The sequence below is a fragment of the Manis javanica genome, chromosome 1 (assembly GCF_040802235.1).
Source record: "Manis javanica isolate MJ-LG chromosome 1, MJ_LKY, whole genome shotgun sequence".
NCBI lineage: Eukaryota > Metazoa > Chordata > Mammalia > Pholidota > Manidae > Manis > Manis javanica.
Window position 1 is genome coordinate 142,774,018 of NC_133156.1, and position 24,754 is coordinate 142,798,771.

Consider the following 24,754-nt stretch of genomic DNA (forward strand, 5'->3'; position numbering starts at 1 on the left):
ATTGGCTCATCCATACGTGAGTCACTACACCTTCCTCCCCTGTCAGCTCACCACAGGAGCCACACAGGGCAGAGGGCTCCAGAAACTCAAGTGTGTATGATGTCCTCCATGGGGCAGAGGATTGCTCTGTGAGAGAATCCAGGAACACTTCTGTGGCCAGTTCTCTCTGAGCCATTTCTCTCACTCTGCATAGACCCTCTTGGTTTCCCAGGCAACTAAATACATGCTGAAGAAGACAAGCATGCAAGATTTTTATGGTAAAAATAAAACAACAGAATGTTAAATTTAGGACTAACATTTGAAATCATTCAAATCTCTGAAAGTAACTACCTCCATTCAGGGAATAGCTTATGCTTCAGTTTTAAATACTATTTTGGGATGCCTGACTAGTGCTCACAGTGGTTTGTGCTGGGTGGGGCTCTGGTTTGTTGTAGACGCAGAGATTGGGCAATGCACTGTTTTTCGTGCAGTATTTGTGGCATGCCTGCCTTGATCCAGGCCAGTCCCTGGGGGCTTAGGGGATAAACACCTTGCCTAGAGGAGCTTACTGAGGGGAACAGCCCCTGAAGGTCTGCTAGAGGTTGGCCTGGATTTGGGGCTGGGAAGGAGGCAGCTAAAGCATCTTTAGGAAAAGGGATATGGAAACACCTTCCAAAATGATAGGCTTGCTGAGCTGAGCTTGGAAAAGCCAGGGTTAACCACACAAAGGAGGGAACAACGCAGGAAGTGGGAACAGAAGTCCCCCTCTAGCACCGCGCCTCCTGTGCAGTGCTCACAAAGTGATCAGCAGGGCTGTCTGGTGGGAGGAGAGGCTCCAAGAGACCTGCGGGGGTCCTGCTGGCCAGTCCCAAAGAGCGTGTGTTTTATCTGGTACGTGAGCAGGGCCGCAATGTGTCAGCAGAATGTTGACTCACACAGACACGTGCTCCCAGCATTAATTCTGCTAGGATGAAAATATAACTGATTTGCATTTATTAAGGCATATTCAGACCCTCTACTGCAAGTCAAGCAATGAAATTGATCTGTTTTTCTGTTTTTATTGACTTCCCAATGCACAATGTCACAGTATTGGTGTATACTTTCCAACTTTACCTGCACCTAAATCTGCATATATTCTGCCCCTCTCGGACAAGAAAGTAGCAGGCAGACAAGAAAGCCCTTGGTGGATAATTGTTTGCCTTGTTCCAAACCCTGGGCTCAGCACAATGCCTTTCACATGGGAAAAGCAAAAAGCATTTTGTTTGTTGTTGCTATTGGTGATAGACTGTGTGACATCACTTCTGTCCTGTGTTCCTTCAGAACTGAAGTCCCAGCCCTCTTCTTGAGACATCATCTTCCTGACAGGTAGAGGTGTGTCTGGACAGTTCCCTGCTTCTCTGAAGCATGCAGAGCGCCATGGGCCAGAATCATTTCCAAGATAGAGATCCAATGCAATCAGTCACTCATGAAAGAGCCATGCCCTCCCCACAGAGGTATTATGGTAATGAAGTCTCATTAATCCTGCTGAAATTTATGAGGAGCCTCCATTGAGAGTAACTTAAGACAGAATTTTAAGCTTTATTTTCTCTTCCCCATAATGCTGTAGATTAGCCCCATGAAAACACCTGGGCTTTATGTTGCCATTCAATACTTTCTGCAGAAATTGACCTTGAGCTTTCTGTCCCATCTGTGAGGGGTCTGTGTGTAGCTGACTCCCAGGAATGCAAAGTGAGTTTCCTTTTTAACAGATTAGGACAAGGCAGAAGCCGGTGGTAATGACAGTGACCAGTGATTGCAGCCAGTGTTATGGACTGAAACGTCATTATTTTTACATAAGTTGTGTTCATCTGCTTTGATTTATTGTGTCTTAAACACTGGTCTTAGAGACCTAGAAGGTGGGGATGTCATTCAGGGAGATTTCCAAGTGTGCTAAAAGTAGAATGATAAATTATATGAAATTAGGTGTGACTGATTGTACGTGTAATATTTGTCATATAAAACAAAAGATGGCTAACGGTTATCTGTGGTCTCTTCAAAGTAGCCAATTAAACTTCTCTAAACCTGAACGTTGAGCAGCGTCTCGGTGCGCCAGGGTCGCCAGAGCAAAGCAGCACTTCCTGGGCAGATTAAACAACAGGCACTCACCATCTCAGGGTGCTGGAGGCTGGAAGGCGTTGGCAGGGTTGGTTCCTTCTGTGGCTGAGGGAGAATCTGCTCCGTGCGCTTCCAGCTGCTGGTGGGCTATTGGCAACTTCAGTGTTCCTGGCCTGTGCAAGCGTCACCCCACCTCTGCCCTCCTCTTCACATGGAGTCTCCCTGTGGGTGTGTCTGCGTCCAATTCCTCCTCCTCATAAGGACGTCTGTCATGTTGGATTAGGGACCTACTGCACTCCAGGATGGCCTCAGCAGATGACATCTGCAATGGCCTCATTTCCAGATAAGGCCACATTCTGAGACACTAGGATATAGGACTTTGACATATAAATTGGAGGGGAACATGATTCCCCTATAAAGAGCAGCCTTCCTGTTTTCACCCCACTCCACACCAGGTAGCCCCATCAACTGCCAAGTAAGCAGCCACTCTGCCCTTCACCCCAGGAAGGGGCACAGCCACTTAATTTTTCTGGTTAAAACCAGGCAGGATGGCAGCCCTGACTCTTAGACAGGAAGGAAAGGAAAGAAGACAGAAAGAAAAAGAAGGGCAGGGAGAAGGGAAGGAGGGTGCAGGGAGGTCCACAGTGGCCCCCAAAACATATTCTACATTCAAATCCCTGGAACGAGTGAGTGTGACCTTATCTGGAATAAAAGGGTCTTTATAGATGTCGTTAAGTTAGGGATTTTGAGATGAGACCCTCCTGGATTATCCCCCTGGGCCCTAATTGGAATGGCAGGTGTCCTTTTAAGAGATGAATTGGAGGTGACACAGTCACACAGGGGAGAGGGCCATGTGAAGATGGAGGTGAGATGGCAGTGATACAGCCCCAAAGCAGTAAATGCCAGCAGCCCCCAGCTGGAGGGGGCAGGAAGGTCCTCCCCCAGAGCTCTCAGAGGGAGCACGGCCCTGCCCACACCTTGATTTTAGACTGTGTCCTCGAGAACTGTGAGAAAATAGATGTCTGATTTTTAAAACTGCCAGCTTGTACTAATTCCTTAAAGCCGTCACAGGAAGCCGACACAGAAGAAAAGAAGGAAGCACCATTTGCAGGACCCCGAATGTCACCAGTGGGGCCTGCGGGGCCACTGCCCCCAACCCCAGATTTCTCTGCAGCTGTGCTCTGGCCTGACTTCCTTAGGAGGAGCAGATGCCCCAAGGACTCTGTACCCTTTCCCAGCCACACTTTCCCTTCCTTGACCATCGCTATGTATTCCAGTCCACACCCACCTCCCAGCTCCTGTACTTGACCTTTGCAGTTCCTCACTGGAAGGAAAGTAGTTGCTCTGAGACTTCTGTGTAGTAGTGGAGTTATGAGGCCAAACAAGCTAACAGCCAGGCATTCTTGGGAGCGCACTTGAAGTTTCTATTGACTTGGAAAATTAGGCAGCAGAGACTGCTCATAATGGATTACAAGATATTCATGGAAAGCATTTCTGTAATGCAGTTGTTTTGCTTGCTGCTTGGTTTGGATTCCTGTGGTTTGATCTGATAATGCTGACACACAGTCACTGCATCAGGATAACTAAACTGTATAGGCCAGTGTGTGGATTCTCAGAGCCTTCTAGGCAAGCTTGGTGCCTCCATTTTAGAAAGTAACCATGCTAAGAAGTCATCCTTACCAAGAGGCTGGACCTCCCATCAGCAGCCTTGCTGCAGTGAGAGCGCAGATGGCCAGGACATCAGATGCCTGCAGAACAGAGGCTGCATCCCACAGCAACCTGCAGGCCCAGCACTCTCAGAAAAACATGCATGGAGGCCCCTCCCTCTACCTAGGCTCCATTGAGCAAGAGACGAATAGACTTACAATTTCATAAACTATAACTGTTCAGATAAGAAAACTCCAACACCAGTCACTTTGCTGGGCATTAGGGCAACTGATTTACAGAAACTCTATATGTAATATTTTCCTGCATTTAAAAATCTTCCATACAATTTCTTCCATTCATCCTATCTTTCTGCTTTGCTAAAAGCAAAATCCCATTAAAATAAAGAAATTGCCAATGGACCACGCAGTTTTTTCCTTTTCCTAGAATTTTTCAGTATTAAGTGTTACTTGTAATAAAAGTGTCATCAGCTGGGCTCAGACCTAATATTTAGTCATTTTGATTGAGTGGGATTAACAGAAACTCAAGTTCGTTTTTGGACTCCTAGACTCATGTTTTGCTTCTGCTTTTATATACATTTAGTTTCTTTTTATTACTTATCTTCATACCTTATCTTTTTTCTATCACCTTGAAGAGTCCATGTAATTAAAATAGTTATTGATCTTTTTAGTATAACACAAGCATGCTCACTAGAGTTTTAAACTCATGAAAGTATAAATTCTGTAAGTTTCAGTTTTACATGGACCACGTAAACCTACAATATAAAGACTAGAATTCTGGATACATTAGTAATGCCAAAATTCCATATGAAATGTCCACTGTGGTTAATTAATAAGACAGGCAATAATATATATAGCTTAAGATATTTTTATAGTTCATACGAGGGATGTTTTCACTAGCTAGGGAATATGGAGAAATATCTAAAACACAAACCAATTTTTATTAAAATAATTTTTCAGTATCTTTGGGTTCTAATGTTCTTTCTCTTGAAATTGGAATTCCATGTACTATAAGAATATGAAAGATGGTACATTTCTTTATTCTGAATAAATAAAGGAAATCCATAGGCAGAAACTAAAAATTAAGCTCTGAGCTAGACATCAGTTTTATAACTAATATGGTGACAGATTAATCTCAAAGTGAGGCCAAATGATGAGAAGATTTTTTTTTAAGGAAAAGGTACTATTTTGTTAGTACTGCTCTAAATCCTCTTATATTTAGGGAAGGAGATTAAACCCCAAGCATAGGGATACAGGGTTTTTATAAGGTCTAGAACACATTCAGGTCCCTGGTGTATAATTTAGGGCTCCATGAGATGTGTTAGAAGGGTAGATTGACTCATGGCCCAGACAGCCCTAAGCTGCCTCAATTTACCTTCCATCTGAGGTTTATTTCAGCTACAAAGGTAGATCCTCTATGCCAGGTTCTGTATAATCAAAATCAGTTCCTGGGAAACCATTCACTCAAAACCAGGTGAGACGCATAGATATCCAAAGCTCAGATCAGTAATTTAAATTAGAATTAGAATTAGAATTGCCTACTGGAAACCAGTGCTTGGCTTGGCTGCTAGGTTTAGGAAGAAAATCAACTTGGAAAACAAAATTAAGTGAATTTCAATCAATGAACTTCCTCTGTTTGAGAACCTGCACTGGGAATTCCTCCATAAGCAGCTTATTGGTTAATGAGGAAGGTAGCATTGTAGGCAAATAACTGTATATCATCTTCTGTGACATTTATCTCTCTAGTTTATGAAGTCCTCCGTGAGTCAAGTATGGGGGTAAGGAGTGTATGAAGTCAGAACAAGACACATACATTTAAGAATAAGGCGTATTTTAGGGAGAGCTGCCCCTATCAACCAGTGTTTAAAATATGGCCCTTACCTTCTCTCCAGCTATCCATTTTACATAGACTAGTTCTTGCATTTCTGATTTTTATCAACATTAAATCAATATCAATGTTCTGATATTGGGATTTTTTGGAGGTAAAGACTTGTGGGTTCTCAGTGATATGTAAGCATGATATCCGAAACAGTAACATAGACCACCCAGAGTGAACCCCTCAGAATCCTAGTTCTCTGGGAAGGGAATGGAGGTCATAGACAAAAGGGTCTTTCTATTCAGTTACATTTGCAGAATTCTAGGTTACTACTAAGTTCACCAGGAGGTTTCTAACCTCCAACAGCGGACCTATGCAGGGCCTTTACTTGGCTGAGTTACATTGTAAATCTCTGCGGGCCCAAATCAAGTACAGCATTTCCCAAACACATGCCAGAGTGAAAGCCCTTGTAGAGCTGCGGCTTCCTTTAGAAAGGCATGCCAGGGTGCTGTCATGGAGGCAGGGCACAGCAGCAAGGGGAACGTGAAAGCACTTCCCACCAAATGCTGTTGTTGCATCTGCTTCCGTTGTATGCAAAGAGCCCGTGTAAACTGTCTATTGATTTATCAGTGAACATAAGGTTCACATTCCATCCTGCCCTCTGTTTATATTATTATTGGAAATATCAATTATATACATAAGCTAATTAGACGCGACTTCAATGAATGTCAGTAGAACGACTGAATGAGTTCCATAGCGGGTGTCATACAGGTGGTAACGATTAATACCTGCGGAGAAGAGGGAGGAGGGCTGGTCGGAGAGAGGGGTTTCTAGCCGAGAGACTCGCACCAAGGAGATGCACCAGAGCAAGAAGGCAGCTCTGCGACCTTACCTACCCCATTTAAGCTCTTCAGACTGCTTTTCTCCTCTATGCAAATTGGCAATTGTACCTGCCCTTTTTTTATATACCCCTGGGGAGATGCACAGTAGACACTGAAACAACAGACGGAACTTTTCTTGAAGAAATTAAACTGTGTATAATGTAATCTGTGAGTAGCAGCAGATTAAAAAACCTATAGCTGATTCCCTCACTGTGTGCCCTTTGTTGAGACTCATTTTTATGTTGGCAGAGAGGTAGATCGGTTTGAGAAAGCAAGAACAAAGGAACGCAATGTTGCACTTCATCTTTAGGTCACTTACATTGGTCAGTGTATCACTGTTATGACAATGTGTTAATATCAGACCAGTTGGGAGGTGAATTTCAGGTTTTCTAGTCCTGAAAACAAACTTTCCTTACAGAAAGACACATCTCATCTTGTCCTAGACACATTGCTGTCTTCTGAAATTTTCATCTTAGGAGAGTTCTTGGGTCTTTGTTGGATGGCAATCTTGACCTAAAAGTAAAAAGCCTTCCTAGACTTCTCCCCTGAAGATAAATCAGTAGGTTTAAATTTTCACCTTTACTTCCCTTCTGCTAAAATTAGGCAATGAATTGAAATAATTATTTTCTGGCTATCATGCTTAATATTTAATCAAATTATTTAAATCCTGTTCAAATGTATCATATCAGTTACTTGCATTTTCAGTGTTTCTTAAAACTCAATTTATTTCTAGTTCAAAAAAGTGCTTCAGCAAACCTGCTAATTAACTGCCATTTTTATTTTTAGAGTGATTCTTATACAAATTAAATATGCATATCTTAGCTACCTTCTTGTCCATGTTTCTAGTCATTACCTTCTTGACACTTCAACAATGTGAGAGTTTCTCAGACTCTAATTCACTGAAATCCTCTGGCTAAAATGTCAAGGTGCCAGAAAGTATGGTTCCTTTTGCCTTCTGAGTAGATTGACTAGGTTATTTATGCAGAGATACTAACCTTTGAAAGAACTGCATACCATATACCATAAACCTGTAAGATTCTACTTTATTCACTATTATGTCTGTTCATTTACTGTTTGAATCATTTTCTTAGACCAATTGCTTACCAATTCTGGCATGTGAAATAGGTTCCTATATGTGTTACAAGTCTGTACTTGTTTTTTAAAATCACAGTTATTAGAAAAAAGCATAAGGAGCTTTTGTGTTTCTTCTAGAATTTGTCTCAACCTCTGTCCACAGCAACCATTGATTCCTTGGCTCTAGCTCATCTCTTCTTACTATGTCTTTCTCTCTCTCTCTCTCTCTCTCTTTGGATAAATCTTTAATCAACTGAAGCAAATGACAGATACATAAAAGAAGGTTCATTTTTTTAAAAATTGATGCATCTCTTTAAATATTTATTCTCATCCAGCAAGAGCAAAAGGGATGTGGAGATGAACAGGTCCCATTATGGGGAAAAGAGATTGACATGTTTAGGCCAAAAGGCTGGTGTTGCCACAACCATTTCCAATCAATGAAAGAAAGGCATAGAGACAATAGCATCAAAAGAAAGGGATTTTTACTTATAATTGTTGCAAGGGATCCAGACTTAAGAAGAACCAGTCTTCTACATTTAAAATAAAAAAGCAAAATTTTACCATGGCTTGTAAGTTATGTTTATAGTAGATAAAAAACAGTTTTCTTACAAGATAATCATATCATGTGTCACATGTTGGTACTGAAATGTCAGAGGTAAAGTTAAGACAAGTCAGCAACAACTAGGGAATGACTCTGAAGATTCATTATTTGGGACAAGGGCTAGAAGGGCAATTTTTGTTTCTTTTGCTTTATCAGTTGTTACCCTGGGCTGATTTTTTTTTATTGTTTAGTTCTGTTTTCCTGACTTTTCACTGTGACAGGCACATGATATGCACACAGTTATGATGGAGGCAGAGGAAGGGACCACTTTTCATTCTCAGTCCCTCCTAATGCTGAAGTTTTGTCCCTAAGATGCAGGTTTAACCACAGATGTTTGTTTAGCAGTTTTCATTTACGACAACTAATTTTTATGACCAGTCATATCAACATAGGTAGAGCAAGCAGTGTGGATTCTTTCACAAAGACCTCTATCACAATTACCAAATCTAGACCTCCATGCTAATAAATCTTGAGTGTTGACTTTTGTTTGTATAGGTCCTAGGTTTGTCATTTCAGTCACTTTATGTAGCAGAAATATTTTATTCCCTTTTAGTTCATCTACTGGAATCAGTAACCCAGAACTGTTGGATTCCTTCCACCAGGCTTCTCCTCCACTGTCTGTAGCTCAGGAATTGTTCACTTCTCTGAGGTCCAGTGCCTCGGTGCTACTTGTTCATGCTGCCTATAGGGCTGGAACTCCTTAAGCCATACAGTGCAGGCTAAGCCAATGTCCTGGGCAGATGCTGTGGACATCAATCCCCCATGAGAAACGTACTTGTTCTTTAACAGGGTTTCCATGCTAATTAAATTATGTTGGCCTTTAAAGGTGACATCTATGGCATAGCCATGGATACAGATTTGATTTTTTAAATTAACTTTTAGTAAAAAGGAGGATAGCTTCTAATTCAATCTATGATATATGGTCAAAGAAAGTAAACAGATTAATCAAGGCATTTTTTATATTATTTAACCACTTTTTAAGTTGTATAGACAAGACCAATCAACATATGTTGTCATAGTTAGATTACTATTCACTTTTCCTGATAATCTATTAGCTCATCAGTTTTAAGAATTTTCAAAGGATTTTCTTCTAAATTCCAAAGGATTAATTAGAACAAGATTATACTTAAAATGTTTCCTCTAGTTTTTGTAAGCATAACCTGTTATACCAAGTATTAAACAGAGGAAGTAGAAAATAGAATGCTTTTATAACATGCCCAATTCAAATAGGACATCAACCTCAATTACGTCTGTTTCATTTAGTCTAATTAACGTCCTTGGGTTCGTTAACAGTCCAGTTTCTCAAAATGAATGCATTCTGGAAATCCTGACTCACTCCCTTGAATGACGGAGAAATGCATCTTTATGGTAATATCAGGGGTACCTGCAACCAAGTACCTATTTTCAATTGTATTGAGGGCTGGGGCTCTTGATTCAGGCTGTGTTGATGTTTCTTCCAGCCGACCCAATTACTGATCTGTGGCTCTGGCAAAGGGTGTTTAGGCAAGCATTAAGAGAAAATCAGAAACCAGCTCTTGATGATAAGGCTGAATAGCTCTGATTATTTACTCATCACAACCAATAATATGGAAATAGAGACAAGTTAAGTTTTATAAGGAGTTAGTGACTGCCATGAGAGTCAGTACATGTTACAGACAGTGAGGGCACTGAAAAATCTCCAGGATTTCTTAATTTATCCCATAAAGAATGTGTTACAATTACCACAAACTGTGAAATTTTTCTTTTAAAAACTTGTTGACCCTTATTGTGCCGTTCTTTAACATGAAAGGGAGCGTGCTTCTAACTAACTGAAAGGTTCATAACTACTGAAGCATAATCATGTTACTTGTCATCATTAAGTGAAGGCTGAGTTTCTCTTTTTTTCATTTGCCAGGTCTTTTTTGTATTGGAGGCCTGATATACAGAAGAGCTCTCACAATAGTGTTAAACCAAATAAAAGCCTACAGCATGCCAAACATTCCTGATTATTTCTAGCATCCCTTATATCATAAGGTGAAGAAGAAAATTCTTTGATGTTACCTAGCAACAGCTTGGGAAACCCCAAAGATAGTTTAGATATAAAAGACTTTTTTTTAAGTTTTATTACTTTGACCATGGGGTATAGATTTGAGGAAGGCAATTTCTAAAGAACTATCAAGTGACCCAAGATATAAGTCCTTACTATCTAAAGACAGGAAATAACTGCAACTTAGTTTAAAGCTTTCCCATGTAAATAAGCATTTAATTTTTTTCAATAACCAAGCAATACCATCTGGAATACTTCACCTCTTTGGTCCATAATCCACACAAGTCAGTTTTAAGCTATAGATTTGTTTGCATGTTTTTCCCATTTCACAGTAAACTGTCTGTTTATATTAAATGCTGATTAGATATACAATGACAGATTTTTATGATACATTACACTCAAAACACTTCCCAAAAGAGAAAAGGCACTAGCCACATTACAGAAGGAGCTTTAACTATTGACAGAGACCAACAATCTTCCTTTGGCAAAGGGAGTAAAGGCTCTATTCACATTTACCTACAAACACACAATAGCATGAACATCAGCACCTCACTTTTACATCTTCAACCACTGGTCAAAAGTAAATTCAAAGTGGGGAGAACATTCTGGCAGGATGGCAGAGTAGGAAGAACCAGGAATCTGTCCCCCAACAGGGACAGCAGTCCTGTTGGCAGAATCCATCTGGTGTAACTATTTAGGATATAATATATAAATTACCGTAAATTTCAGTCAATTTCAGATCTGAGCAAAGTAGCAGCTACCCATCTCTCACACCTGTCCCCTTGGCAGACAACTATGCATGTGCTCCTGGAGCAGCTTGCATGCAGCTGGTGGGACAGGGTGGGCAATAAGGATTCTGTTCTCCAAATACTGGGTGTCTGTGTCCTGTCACTGACTTCTGATCATGGAGGTTGGCAGCCATATTTTCATACCCCTCATTGCTGCAACCCCTCCCCTCCAGTTGAAGTGACTTACAGAGGATTTAAAAGACCTGATTGTTGGATTCCAATGTCCAGTTTTCCCTGCAAAAAAATAAATAAATAAGCTAAGAAACAAAGAAGAAAAATCATAAGGGATACAAAAAAAAGGAAGTATGGCCCTTTATTCAAAGGAAAAAAATAAGCCAACAGAAACTATCCTTGAGAAAGATCAGATGGCAGACCTACTAGACTGAGACTTTAAAACAACTGTCTTAAAGATGCTCATACAACTAAAAGAGACATGGAGAGAGCCAAGCAACTGATACAGGAGTAAAACAGAAATATCATTAGAGATAGAAAACCTAAAAGGAAACAAAAAAATAAATTCTAGAGCTGAAAATACAATAATGGAAATGAAAAAATCATCAGAGATATTCAAAGGCAGATTTGAGAAGGCACAAAAATCAGTGTACTTGAAATCAGACAATGATCAAATCCAAGGAACAGAGAGAAAAAAGATTGAAGAAAAGTGAGCAAAGCCTAAGGGACCAGGCAGAGCACCATACACATTGTGGAAGTCCCAGAAGAAGAGAGAGAAAGGGTCAGAGCAGCTTTTTGAAGAAATAATGCCTGAAGACTTCCCAAATTTGATGAAAGACATGAGTATAAACATCCAAGGAGCTCAGTGAACTCCCTGTAGGATAAACCAAAGGCCCCCACACTGAGACACATAATCAAACCTCCAAAGACCAAGAGAATTTTGAAAGCAGTGCAAAGAGAAGTGACTCATCACATACAAAGGATCTCCAAAAGGTTATAAGCAGATTTCTCATCAGAAACTTCAGAGGATAGGAGGCAATAAGCTGTATATTCAAAGTGCTAAAAGAAAGAAACTGTCAACTAAGAATTCTGTATTTGGCAAAACTGCCCTTCAAAAGTGAAAGAGAAATTAATACATGCCCATATAAACAAAAGTAGAGGGAGTTTCTTATCACTAGGCCTTCCCAGCAAGTAGATGTAATCCTGCAGTTTGAAATAAAGGGCAGTAACCAGAAGTCAAATGAAGAAGTCCAGATCTCAGTGAAGATAAATACATGGGTAATTACAAAAGCTAGTATTACTGTAACAACAGTTTGTAACTCCACTTTTTTTTTCTACATGATTTAAGAGACAGATGCATTAAAGAAACAACCATTATTTTATGATTTGGGACATACAAAGCACATAGATATAATTTTGTTATATTTATAACTGAAGTGGATGGGAATGGAGCTGTAAATGAGTATAGTTTTGCAATGCATGTTACTGAAGTTAAGCTGGTACAAATTTAAATTAGAGTATTATAACTTTAGGATATTAAATGTAAGACCCATAGTAATATCTTTTCTCTGAAGTTGGTTTGACAGACTTGAGTTTATAATAATGCATCACAAAGACAAGCTATCTGGAGACTTCTATCAATGATCAAAATACAGCCCAATTCCTCCTGGCCTCTGCAGTTTCTGATGAAAAATTTCCTTATAACCTTTTGAAGATCCCTTACATGTGATGAGTCGGTGTAGACAGGGACCCAAGTGACTGCTCTGTTGTCTGTCACCTTACAGAACACAGAAGGATAGCCCATAAAACCAACCCTCAATACTGCTGCCCCCAATAGGAAAACTAAGTAGTAATGTGCAAATCAATACCAGAAAGACACTTAGTCCTGACAGAGAAATAGAAGCGATGTCATAAACAAACAACACAGGAACCAAAGCAGACAACAAGAGCAGAGCTGTTACCTGATTTCAGGAAATCCCACCAGCTTGTATCAGCACAAGATCTCTGCAAAGAGTGACCTTCCTGGGCAACACAGGCTGTTAAGAATCCTGAGACCATCCAGGGAGCCTCACCGGCCCAACAACTGTAAACACAAGTCCCAGAAAGAAGCACTGTAAAGAGAAGAAAAATTTTACATACAATTTTTTAGAGGTTCAGAATTAAGAAAACTGCTTCAAATACAAGTATTTAAAGGGAACACACACACACAGGAAAGGATAGCAAAATTTCAAGGTTACAGTTAGTCTGTAATTGATGGAAGCACAATTGTTATTCACACAATTATATCTTCCGTGATCATTACCTATCAGGGATAAAAACACTTTCATTGGAGACTAAGTAACATAGACGAAATGTCCAACTCATTTCTGCTGGGAACTTGATCAAGAAAGAGTGATCTGCTTGCTGGTGGTGCTGGTGGTGGCAAAACTGTGTTGTTTTGTTTTAACCTGAGGGAACAACATGCGTTCCTTTTTTTTTTTTAACTGAAGGTATCATTCATATACAATCTTATGAAGATTTCACATGAGCAACATTGTGGTTACTACATTCACCTATATTATCAAGTCCCCCCCACACCCCATTGCAGTCACTGTTCATCAGCATACTAAGATGTTGTAGAATCACTATTTGTCTTCTACATGCTGTAATACCTTCCCCATGACCTACCTATATTGTGAGTGCTAATTATAGCGCCCCTTAATTCCCTTCTCCCTCCTTCCTGCCACCCTCCACAGCCCCTGCCCTTTGCTGAACACTAGTCCCTTCTTGCAGTCACTGAGTCTGCTGTTATTTGGTTCCTTCAGTTTTGCTATGTTGTTATACTCCACAAATGAGTGAAATCAATTGGTACTAGTCTTTCTCTGCCTGGCTTATTTCACTGAGCATAACACACTCTAGCTCGATCCATGTTGTTGCAAATGGTAAGATTTGTTTTCTTTTTATAGCTGAATAATATTCCATTATGTACATGTACCACTTTTTCTTTATCCCTTCATCTACTGATGGACACACTTAGATTGTTTCCATATCCTGGCTATTTTAAATAGTGTTGTGATAAACGTAGGGGTGCATATGTCTTTTGGAATCTGGGAATCTTGTTTTCTTCACATAAATTCCTAGGAGTGGAATTCCTGGGTCAAATGGTATTTCTACTTTTAGTTTTTTGAGGAACCTTCATACTGCTTTCCACAATGGTCAAACTAATTTACATTCCCACTAGGAGTGTAGGAGGGTTCCCCTTTCTCCACATCCTTGCCAGCATTTGTTGTTCCTTGTTTTTGGATGTTTGCTATCCTAACTGGTGTGAGCTGATATCTCATGTGGTTTTAATTTCCATTTCCCTGATAATTAGTGATGTGGAGCATCTTTTCATGTGCCTGTTGTTGTATGAATTTCTTCCTTGGAGAAGTGACTGTTCAGGTCCTCTGCCCATTTTTTAATTGGGTTATTTGTTTTTTGGGTGTTGAGGTGTATGAGTTCTTTATATATTTTGGATATTAACCCCTTATCAGATATGTCATTTACAAATAGATTCTCCCATACTATAGGATGCCTTTTTGTTCTGCTGATGGTGTCCTTCACTGTACAGAAGCTTTTTAGTTTGATATAGTCCCATTTGTTCATATTTGCTTTTGCTTCCCTTGCCCAAGGAGCTGTGTTCAGGAAGAAGTTGTGCACATTTATATTCAAGAGAGTTTTGCCTATGTTTTCTTTTAAGAGTTTTATGGTTTCATGGCTTAAATTCAGGTCTTTGATCCATTTTGAGTTTGGTTTTGTGTATGGAGTTAGAAAATAATCCAGTTTCATTCTCTTGCATGTAGCTGTCCAGTTTTGCAACACCAGTTAGCTGTTGAAGAGGCTGTCATTTCTCCATTATATATCCATGGCTCTTTTATCATATATTAATTGGCCGTATATGATTGGATTTATATCTGGGCTCTCTATTCTGTTCCATTGATCTTGTGCCAGTACCAAATTGTCTTGATTACTGTGGCTTTGTAATAGAGTTTGAAGTTGGGGAGCATAATCCCCCCAGATTTATTCTTCCTTCTCAGGATTGTTTTGGCTATTTGAGGTCTTTAGTGGTTCCATATGAATTTTAGAATTATTTGCTATCATTCATTGAAGAATGCCATTGGTATTTTGATAGAGATTGCATTGAATCTATAGATTGCTTTAGGCAGGATGGCCATTTTGACAATATTAATTCTTCCTATCCATGAGCCTGGGATGTATTTCCATTTATCGATGTCTGCTTTAATTTCTCTCATGAGTGTCTTATAGTTTTCAGAGTATAGGTCTTTCACCTCCTTGGTTAGGTTTATTCCTAGGTATTTTATTCTTTTTTATGCAATTATGAGTGGAATTGTTTTCCTGATTTCTCTTTCTGCTAGTTCATCATTAGTATACAGGAATGCAACTGGTTTCTGTGTGTTAATTTTGTATCTGGCAACTCTGCTGAATTCAGATATGAGCTCTAGTAGTGTGGGAGTGGATTCTTTAGGGTTTTTTATGTACAATATTATGTCATCTGAAAACAGGGACAGTTTAACTTCTTCCTTACCAATCTGGATGCCTTTTATTTCTATGTGTTGTCTGATTGCTGTGGCTAGAAGCTCCAGTATATGTTGAATGAAAGTGGAGAGAGTGGGCATCCTTGTCTTGTTCCCAATCTTAGAGGAAAAGCTTTCAGCTTTCCACTGTTAAGTATGATGTTGGCTGTGAATTTGTCATATATGGCCTTTATTATGTTGAGGTACTTGACCCCTATACCCATTTTATTGAGTTTTTATCATCAATCGATGTTGGATTTTGTCACATGACTTTTCAGCATGTATGGAGATGATCATGTGATTTTTGTCCTTCTTTTTGTTGATGTAGTGGATGATGTTGACAGATTTTCAAATATTATACCACCCTTGCATCCCTGGGATAAATCCCACTTGATCATGATGGATGATCTTTTTGATGGATTTTTGAGTTCAGTTTTGCTAATATTTTGTTGAGTATTTTTGCATCTATGTTTATCAGGGATATTGGTCTGTAATTTTCTTTTTTTGTGGTGTCTGTCTGGTTTTGGTATTAGAGTGATGCTGGCTTCATAGAATGAGTTTGGAAGTATTTGCTTCTCTTCTACTTGTTAGAAAACTTTAAGGAGGGTGAGTATTATGTTGTCTCTAAATGTTTGATAAAATTCAATTGTGAAGTCATATGGTCTAAGAGTTTTGTTCTTAGGTAGTTTTTTTATTCCAATTCAGTTTCATTGCTGGTAATTGGTCTATTCAGATTTCCTGTTTCTTCCTGGGTCAGTCTTGGAAGGTGTGTTTTTCTAGAAAGTTGTCCATTTCTTCTAGGTTATCCATTTTGTTAGCACATAATTTTTCATAGTATTCTCTAATAATTCTTTGTATTTCTGTGGTGACCTTAGTGATTTTTCCTTTCTCACTTCGGATTCTATTTATGTGTGTAAACTCTCTTTTTTTTCTTGCTAAGGGTTTATCTATTCTGCTTATTTTTTTGAACAACTAGCTCCTGGTTTCATTGATTCTTTCCATTGTTTTATTCTTCTCAATTTTATTATATCTTCTCTGATCTTTATTATGTCCGTACTTTTACTGTGTTTGGGCCTCATTTCTTCTTCTTTTTCTAGTTTCATTAATTGTGAATTTAGACTGTTCATTTGGGATTGTTCTTCTTTCTTGAGGTAAGCCTGTATTGCCATATACTTTCCTCTTAGAACTGTCTTTGCTGCATCCACAGGTTTTGGGGTGTTGAGTTGTTGTTTTCATCTGTCTCCATGTATTTCTCAATCTCTGGTTTTATTTGGTAATTGATCAAATGATTATTTAGAAGCATGTTATTAAGCCTCCATGTGTTTGTGGGCTTTTTGTTTTCTTTGCATAATTTATTCCTATTTTCATACCTTTATAGTCTGAGAAGCTGTTTGGTACAATTTCAGTCTGTTTTAATTTATTGAGGCTTTTTTTTTTGGCCTAGTATGTGATCAATTCTGGAAAACATTCTATGTGCACTTGAGACTAATGTGAATCCTGCTGCTTTTGAGTGGAGTGCTCTGTAGATGTCTGTGAGGTCCATCTGTTCTAATCTGTTGTTCAGTGCCTCTGTCTCCTTCCTTATTTTCTGTCTGGTTGATCTGTCTACTGATGTGAGTGGTGTGTTGAAGTTTCCTAAAACGAATGCATTGCATTCTGTTTGTCCCTTTAATTCTGTTAGTATTTGTTCACATATGTCATTGCTCCTATGTTGGGTACATAGATATTTATAATGGTTATATCCTCTTGTTGTACTCACCCTTTTATCGTTATATAATGTCCTTCTTTGTCTCTTGTTACTTTCTTTGTTTTGAAACCTGTTTTGTCTGATATAAGTACTGCTACTCCTGCTTTTTTCTCCATATTATTTGTGTGAAATATCTTTTTCCATTCATTCACTTTAGTCTGTATATGTTTTTGGATGTGATGTGAGTCTCTTGTAGACAGCATAAAAATGGGTCTTGTTTTTTTATCCATTCTGTTAACTCTATGTCTTTTGATTGGTGCAGTCAGTCCATTTACATTTAGGGTGATTATTGATAGGTATGTACTATGGCCATTGTAGGCTTTAGATTTGTGGTTAACAAAGATTCAAGGGCAACTTCTTTACTATGTATCAGTCTAACGTAACTCACTTATTATGCTATTTCAAACACAATCTAAAGGTTCCTTTTGTCCCTCTTCTTCCTTGCCATTCTTTATATATTAGGTGACATATTCTATACTCTTTGTGTATCCCTTGACTGACTTTGTGAGTAGTTGATTTAATTTTGTATTGCTTGGTAATTAATTGTTCTACTTCCTTTACTGTGGTTTGTTTTCTCTGGTGACAGCAATTTAGCCTTAGGAACACTTCCATCTACAGCAGTCCCTTTAAAATACACTGCGGAGATGTGAGAGGTAAACTTCCTCAACTTTTGCTTATCTGGAAATTGTTTAATCTCTCCTTCAAATTTAAATGATAATCTTTCTAGGTAGAGTATTCTTGGTTGGAGACCCTTCTGTTTCATTGCATTAAATATATCATGCCACTCCCTTCTGGCCTGTAAGGTTTCTGTTGAGAAGTCTGATGATAGCCTAATAGGCTTTCCTTTGTACATGATCTTTTTTCTTTCTCTGGCTACTTTTAAAAGTCTGCCCTTATCCTTGATCTTGCCATTTTAATTATTATATGTTTTGGTGTTGTCTTTCTAGGGTACCTTGTGTTGGGAAATCTCTGCACTTCCATGACCAGAAAGACTCTTTCCTTTCCCACATTGGGGAAGTTTTCACCAATTATTTCCTCAAAGAGACTTTCTGTCCCTTTTTCTCTCTTCTTCTGGTACCCCTATAATGTGGAGATTGTTCTGTTTGTACTTGGTCACACAGTTCTCCTAATATTCTTTCATTCCTAGAGATCCTTTTTTTCTCTCTGTGCCTCAGCTTCTTTGTTTTCTGGTTCTCTGATTTTTATTTCATTTACTATCTCCTCTACCTCGTGTAATCTGCTTTTAAATTCCTCCATTTTATGTTTCATTTCAGGCACAGTATTTTTCTAAGTTTTTATCTCTTTCTTGATGTCCTCCCTGAGATCTTGAATATTTTTCTGCAGCTCTGTGAGCATGTTTATGATTTTAATTTTGAAATCTTTATCAAGAAGATTGGTGATTTCCGTTTCACTTAGCTCTCTTTCTGGCATCTTTTCCTATATTTTTGTTTGGACAAAATTTTTTGCTGTTTTTTTGTTTTCATGTTTCCTATGGATTAACTTTGTGTAGGTGGCACCCTGTAGTGCCCAGAAGCTCTACTCTCTTAAGGTGCCAAGCACCTGTAGTAATGGCGGGGTCGCAGACAAGTGGAACCAGTGCCTGCTGGGAGGAAAGAGCTCCTTCCTGTATTCCCAGCTGTAGCGCCTGCCTCCACTGCCATATCCAGTGTGCCAGGAACACAGGGAAGAGCCTCTGTGCTATGCCCCTGTAGCTGCCATAGGCAGGGCCACCCTCTGGCTGGCCTGGCATGATGGTGGGGGCAGCAGGTGTGTGGGACTGGTGCCTGCCAGGAGGGAGGAGCAGAAGAGTATGTACCACATTGGGGGTCTTAAGGCTGTATTGCCAGCCAGGAGGAATGGAGCATCTGAAGCTCCTGAGAGTTCCCAACCTGCGGGGTTGAATGCACTGGGACGATTTTATCCACCTGCCTTTTCTCCTGAGCAGCCAGCTCTGTGTAATCTTTGCCCCCTTAGCAACCCTCTGATCTTAGCACCCCTTAGCCTTTCAATATGCCCACCTTTCTTTTGTCCCAGGGGGACTGGTTATGTGTACCTGTGCTCCACATGTGGCTGAAATCTCAGTCTCTCCAAGTATTCTGCCTGTCTTTGCTTTCCATTCCCACTAATCTCCAGAGCACCATGTGATGTGAGTTTTTGCTTCTGGAGCAGATCTCCAGGGCTGGGTGTTTAGCAGTCCTGGGCTTCTACTTCCGTCCTGCTCCATTTCTCTTTCTCCCAACTGTGGTCTGGGGTTGGGGGAGGGCTTGGGTCACACAAGATCATGTCTTTGCCCTTTTCTGTGAGGTCTTCTCTTTTCCCCAGATGTAGCAGTCTGTTCTGCAGTCTTCACGTTGCTTTTTCAGGATTAGTTGTATTTGCTATATTTTCTTGTTATATGTGGTTTTGGGAGGATGTTTCTGGCTCACTTCTCTCACCACCATCTTTTTCTTGAGTCCACGCTTTTCTTTTTTAACACTCATTCCATGACCATGGATAGTGGGAAGCACATTTATTCCAAATGAAAGCAGAGCTGGAAGCACTGGTCCCACACACCTGCTGCCCCCACCATCATGCCAGGCCATCCAGGGGCGGCCCTACCTATGGCAGCTACAGGGGCGTAGTGCAGAGGCACCTCCCTGCTTGCCTGGCCCACTGAACATGGCAGTGGAGGTGGGTGCTACAGCTGGAAATACAGGAAGGAGCTCTTTCCTCCCGGCAGACACTGGTTCCACTTGATTTCTTCCAAATTTATTCCAAATGAAAGCACTTGCTTTCACAAAATCAAGCATCTTTTGAACCTGATGACCCACTTGTCTCTCCAGTGGTATTTTGCCATGTTGTTCTCCCAAATAACACTTACTAATTTTGCATATTTTTCTTTGTGTGAAAAAATACAATAGAAGTCCAACTTCTCAATTATTATTAAACTTTAAAATTCACTTGGTATATTGCTCCTCACCAGAGCTTCTGATTCTGCCTTCCCTCCATCACTCTCCACATTTCAGTGGATTCTGAGCCTCGTCAGTTCCATCTTATGAATGTTCATCAGGGCTACATCCCTTCTCTCATCCCCTCCCCCACACCACCATCCATGGCCACCTCTTTGAGGCTCAGAGTCCACTGAAATGTGAAATGTGAAATGTGAACTGAGCCTCATCAGTTCCATCTTAGGAATGTCCATCAGGGCTGCTCCCCTTCCCTCATCGCCTCCCCCACACCACCATCCATGGCCACCTCTTTGAGGTCACAAGTCCTTGTTGTTTTGTTCCTAAATATTACAGTTGCCTAGTGAATGGTATTATTTATGTGAATCTATGACTTTAAGTCTGTCTTGTACCATTTACCTGTTTAAGCCAAACTGAATCCAGAGGAACAGGGTGTGGTCTTCAGTCTGCAATGGCTACTGCTGCCACTGCCCCTTGATGTCCCTGGGTCTGTGCAGAAGCTCCCACTGGTTCCTCCTCCAGGTTTCTAAAGAGGTAGCACCCATCTGGCCACCCAGTCACTCCCCTCCTTAATCCACTAAGAATCTATCTCCATCCACTTCTACCTCTGAATCCAAAACAAAAATGCAATTTGATACCTTGATGTTATCAGACTGTGAAATCAGTTTGGCTCACACACCTTGGCACTTTATTGCCTTTGTGGTTCAGAAAGAGAATTAACTCCAAAAGGCGGTTGACTTTCACACTGGAAGAAATCTCAGGCCTCAAGGATCCGGAAGTATGCCTGAGGAGTGGGAAGAGGAGGGTGCCAAGATTCCTCTTACTAGGTAGCAAGAATAGCTTTTCTGCTCTTTCTACTGTTTAGAATTTATAGTGAACAAAGAAAATATGAGACAAAGAACACTTATATGCACAAGCTACCCTAAGTTATATACATTCTCAGTAGAAGTTCAGAGAGAGAGAGAGCTTTATTGCCAAGAAAAGATTACATATCCCCCAGCCCTTCAGTCTTACTGTTCTAAACCTTTCTTCTTGATGCACCAGAATTCCCTTAGTAAAATATCAGTTTGGTCTTGTGGCTCCCTGAGTTATAGAACAAATCCTAAGCATTCACTTCCCCTCTCAAGCCTTCCATGACAGCCCTAGTCCAGTCAACCTCCTCCCTTCCCTGTCCTGTGATGAGCATGTCACACAAGGTCACATGTGGCTGTAACTATCCTATGTCCCTTATTTTCTCTTTTTTACCCCTAATTTGTCTCAAAGTTTCTAACCACAAGAAGGAGCTAAAAAGCTATTCTTGTTACCCAAATTTCATATGAAGATAGGATTCAAGTTCCAGTGTGAGAGGACAGCTTTCTCAGCAGCATAATCAAAGGCTAAAACTATTGTATGTCCTTAAGAGAATTAACAGATTTCACCCAGAGGTTTTTGACTGTATGGAATAATTATACTTGATTTGTTTCTCTGTTTGGATGGTCAAAAATATAGACTAAAATGTATCCCTCTAAATAGACTAATAAGTAGATAAATGAAAACTCTAGTGGCCCAGTAAAATGTCAGAGAACTGTTCTGCAAATATTATTCCAATTCCAGTGTGTTTCCTTGACAGGTTGTGGTAGGTTGTATATGGCAGTGACTCTGCTGTTTCCCACACCATGGAGCACATGGATAGTGATGGTATTAGTATGGGACTGTGGGGCAGGTCAGAGAGGCTGCTCTGGGGAAAGGTAGCATTCCCTGCCACCTAAACATTACGGGGACACATTATATCTCGTTCAGGGCTCATAGATTGGGAAACCACATCTTCAGATGTCTCTGAGGTAATTTAAAAATTGTAGTCATAACAAAAATTTTAGAAATGCTCCAGCCAAATCCTCTCCCTCTTCTCGTTTTTGTTTTCAACCTTGATGATGCCCAAGGTCACGAAACCAATCTTCCATACCCAGCCAGGTGTGTGAATGCCCCTGTATGCACAATGATTGAAATAGTTCTCTGTTCCCTTCCTCCATCACTTCACTTATGAAGAAAAAGAAAAAAAACCCAATCCATCTCACTTCTGTGCAGCTCAGGTTTGTCTTACAGTGGTCTGTGGGGTGAAAGAACAGATCTGGTTCAGCAGGCCGAGCTCCCCAAAAGGAAACTCTTATCCAGAGTTGAGTATGAGATAATGACAAATAGATCCAACAAGCTGCTCAGACACCTGCACAGGCACAAAGTATCTTTCCAAGCTATTTTAAATGCTGTCCTTAGAAAAAGTATGCTGCATTTGCAGTTATGCAGGCTAACCAATTTTGTAAGACACCTCTTGGCTATCATCAAGTGAATGGAGATACTTTCCTGTTTCAGTAATTAGACATCAGGGGTTTTTTCTCCATGCTAAAATAAGCCACCTAAACATAGGATGACAGCAGACAGCAAAATTTCAAGGACCTATGTTTTACTTATTAGTGCCTGGAATTAAGATATCTTTGCCTCCTCCCGCAGGGTTCCTTTTCCTACCTCCAGGCACCACACACCAGTAAATTAAACAGCAAGAGAGGCCATCCTTTAGAGACATGTATGGAGGAGAAATATTTCAAATGGCTCTTAGGAGCTAGCTAACTATGTCTAGTTGGGGAATGGGAGACAAGAAAGGGATTTAACTTTGGAACTTGCCAATTCCATCCAAAAAATTTAAGAACAGTCAACTTCACTAAAGGCATGCACTCGCTTAGTTTCAGAAGTAAATTAATGGAACAGAATTGGAAGCTGCAGGTGGGATGAATTAATTGTCTTACAGGGTTATTGGTAATGCCTAAAGTACTCTGTCTACTAAAAGTTGTTCATAAAGATGTCATTTTAAGTACCTTTATCATAGGGAGTAGCAAGATTAATAATGATAAAGTCAATTAAGGCAGCAAAGTTGGATTCTACTTTTTTCTTCACATGAAGAAAAACATGTCCAATTAGTGAATGTTATATTGTAGAACCATACAATAAAATCCCATCAGAGACACAAGAACATCATTTGGTTATCCTAGTTATAAGGACACCTACTTACATATTATTTGTGAGGCCTCTTACCCTTGCTTTAAATGTTTCTCTTTGCTTCATAGAGGCCAGAACGTAGAAGCCATACATATGACCATGGTGTCCACATATTTGTGATTTGACTTTTACTTATTAAATAATACAGGTCCCAACATAGTTCCCACCAAGGCATGTTCGAGGTTATGTCAGAGTTACCATGTGTTCTCCTGACTTCTGCAAGTACCCAGCAGGAATCTTGTGATAGCTAACATCTATTTGAGTCCTGCATCCTTGGTCATCCCTACGTATTAAATGCTTTCCATACATTTTCTCCTTTAATCTTTGCAGCAATCTTGTGAGATAGGTTCTGGTTTTTCCAGATCTTATCTTGCTTTTACTGATATTATTGTTCTTGCTTTACAGATATAAAAAGCAGAGGCTTAGGGGCATGAAATCACTTGCCCAGAGGTTCAGTCCCACAGCCACCCAGCACCACAAGCCATGCATTCACTATGAGGAAACTCTGTGTTTCTGTGTCCAGTTACCCAGTTGAGGGTGTTGGGGGATGGGAACAACAGTACTGCATCAGTGTGGCCCCTGTGTTCTCCTCTTCTCCCCTGTCCCCACCTTTCCCTCTGTCCTCTTGGCCTCATTTCCACTTTTCCCTTCCTCTTCTCTTCCAAAGGTAAATACGCCATGCGAGACCTCGTCCACAGGCTCCCAGGCGGGAACAGCAACAACGCAGCGAGCAAGGCCATGTCAGATGACACAGTGACAGCCGTCTGCTGCACCCTGCACGAGGTGATCACCAAGAACATGGAGAACGCCAAGGCCTTGCGGGATGCCGGCGGCATCGAGAAGTTGGTCGGCATCTCCAAAAGCAAAGGAGATAAGTAAGTCAGATGGGGACTTCCTATCACTCTGGCAGTGGTGTTGGTCGAACTGGTTCTAAGTGTGCTCAGGTCCCCTGGTTATGGGTAACACTACCAGATGCCACTGGGAAGCATTTGTCTCTGATAATCAAGAGAAGGAAAACAGCTAATGGTTTTCAGGCTGTCCCATGCCACAAGGAAAGCTAATATTACTGGTAATTTCTATTTGATCAATAACTCATGAGATGGTGACCACTGTGATATGGGTAAGGTGGACCTGACCATGCAGCATGCATACACTAGCGTGTTCCTCCCACTGAGGAGATGCCAGCCCGACCTGGACACTGATGGTTCTTTGTGGCCTTGCTCCTCTGTGGTTGCAGGTCCAAGTGGTGATGTATTCACATCCTCGTGCTCTTTGCCTCTTTAGCTCTGCATGGCATGTGGGCATGCAGGAAGGAGAGGGGCAAAAACAGCACAGAGAAGTTGGCACAGATAGAACTCAGTACTAGTCCCATACCCTGCCATTCTAGCTGTGCATTTGGGGCAAATGTTTTAATTTAAGAAGTCATTATGTCTATACTTTCCAACCTAAAGCTGTGGGAGGGGCTGTCATGATATACTTCCTGGAAGAAGTGATCATCAAGAGTTAAAGGACGAAAAGAAATTTCTGAGGCTGAGGGGACTGTGGTGAGGAAGGAGGACTTTTATGTGAATGGAATAGGGAGAGGTAGGGCTCTGTGTCACAACCTC

General features: G+C 40.4%; 1 protein-coding gene across 6 annotated transcripts in view; it reads left to right on the forward strand.

Annotated features, from left to right (window-relative positions):
• The window catches only part of CTNND2 (catenin delta 2), a 925,492-nt gene that overhangs the window by 850,478 nt on the left and 50,260 nt on the right, over window positions 1-24,754 (forward strand). For all 6 annotated transcript variants that reach the window (XM_073237801.1, XM_073237811.1, XM_073237821.1 and 3 more), the window contains one exon: window positions 23,815-24,022. In XM_073237801.1, coding sequence (XP_073093902.1) covers window positions 23,815-24,022 — 208 coding nt within the window. The remainder of the gene's footprint in view (window positions 1-23,814; window positions 24,023-24,754) is intronic.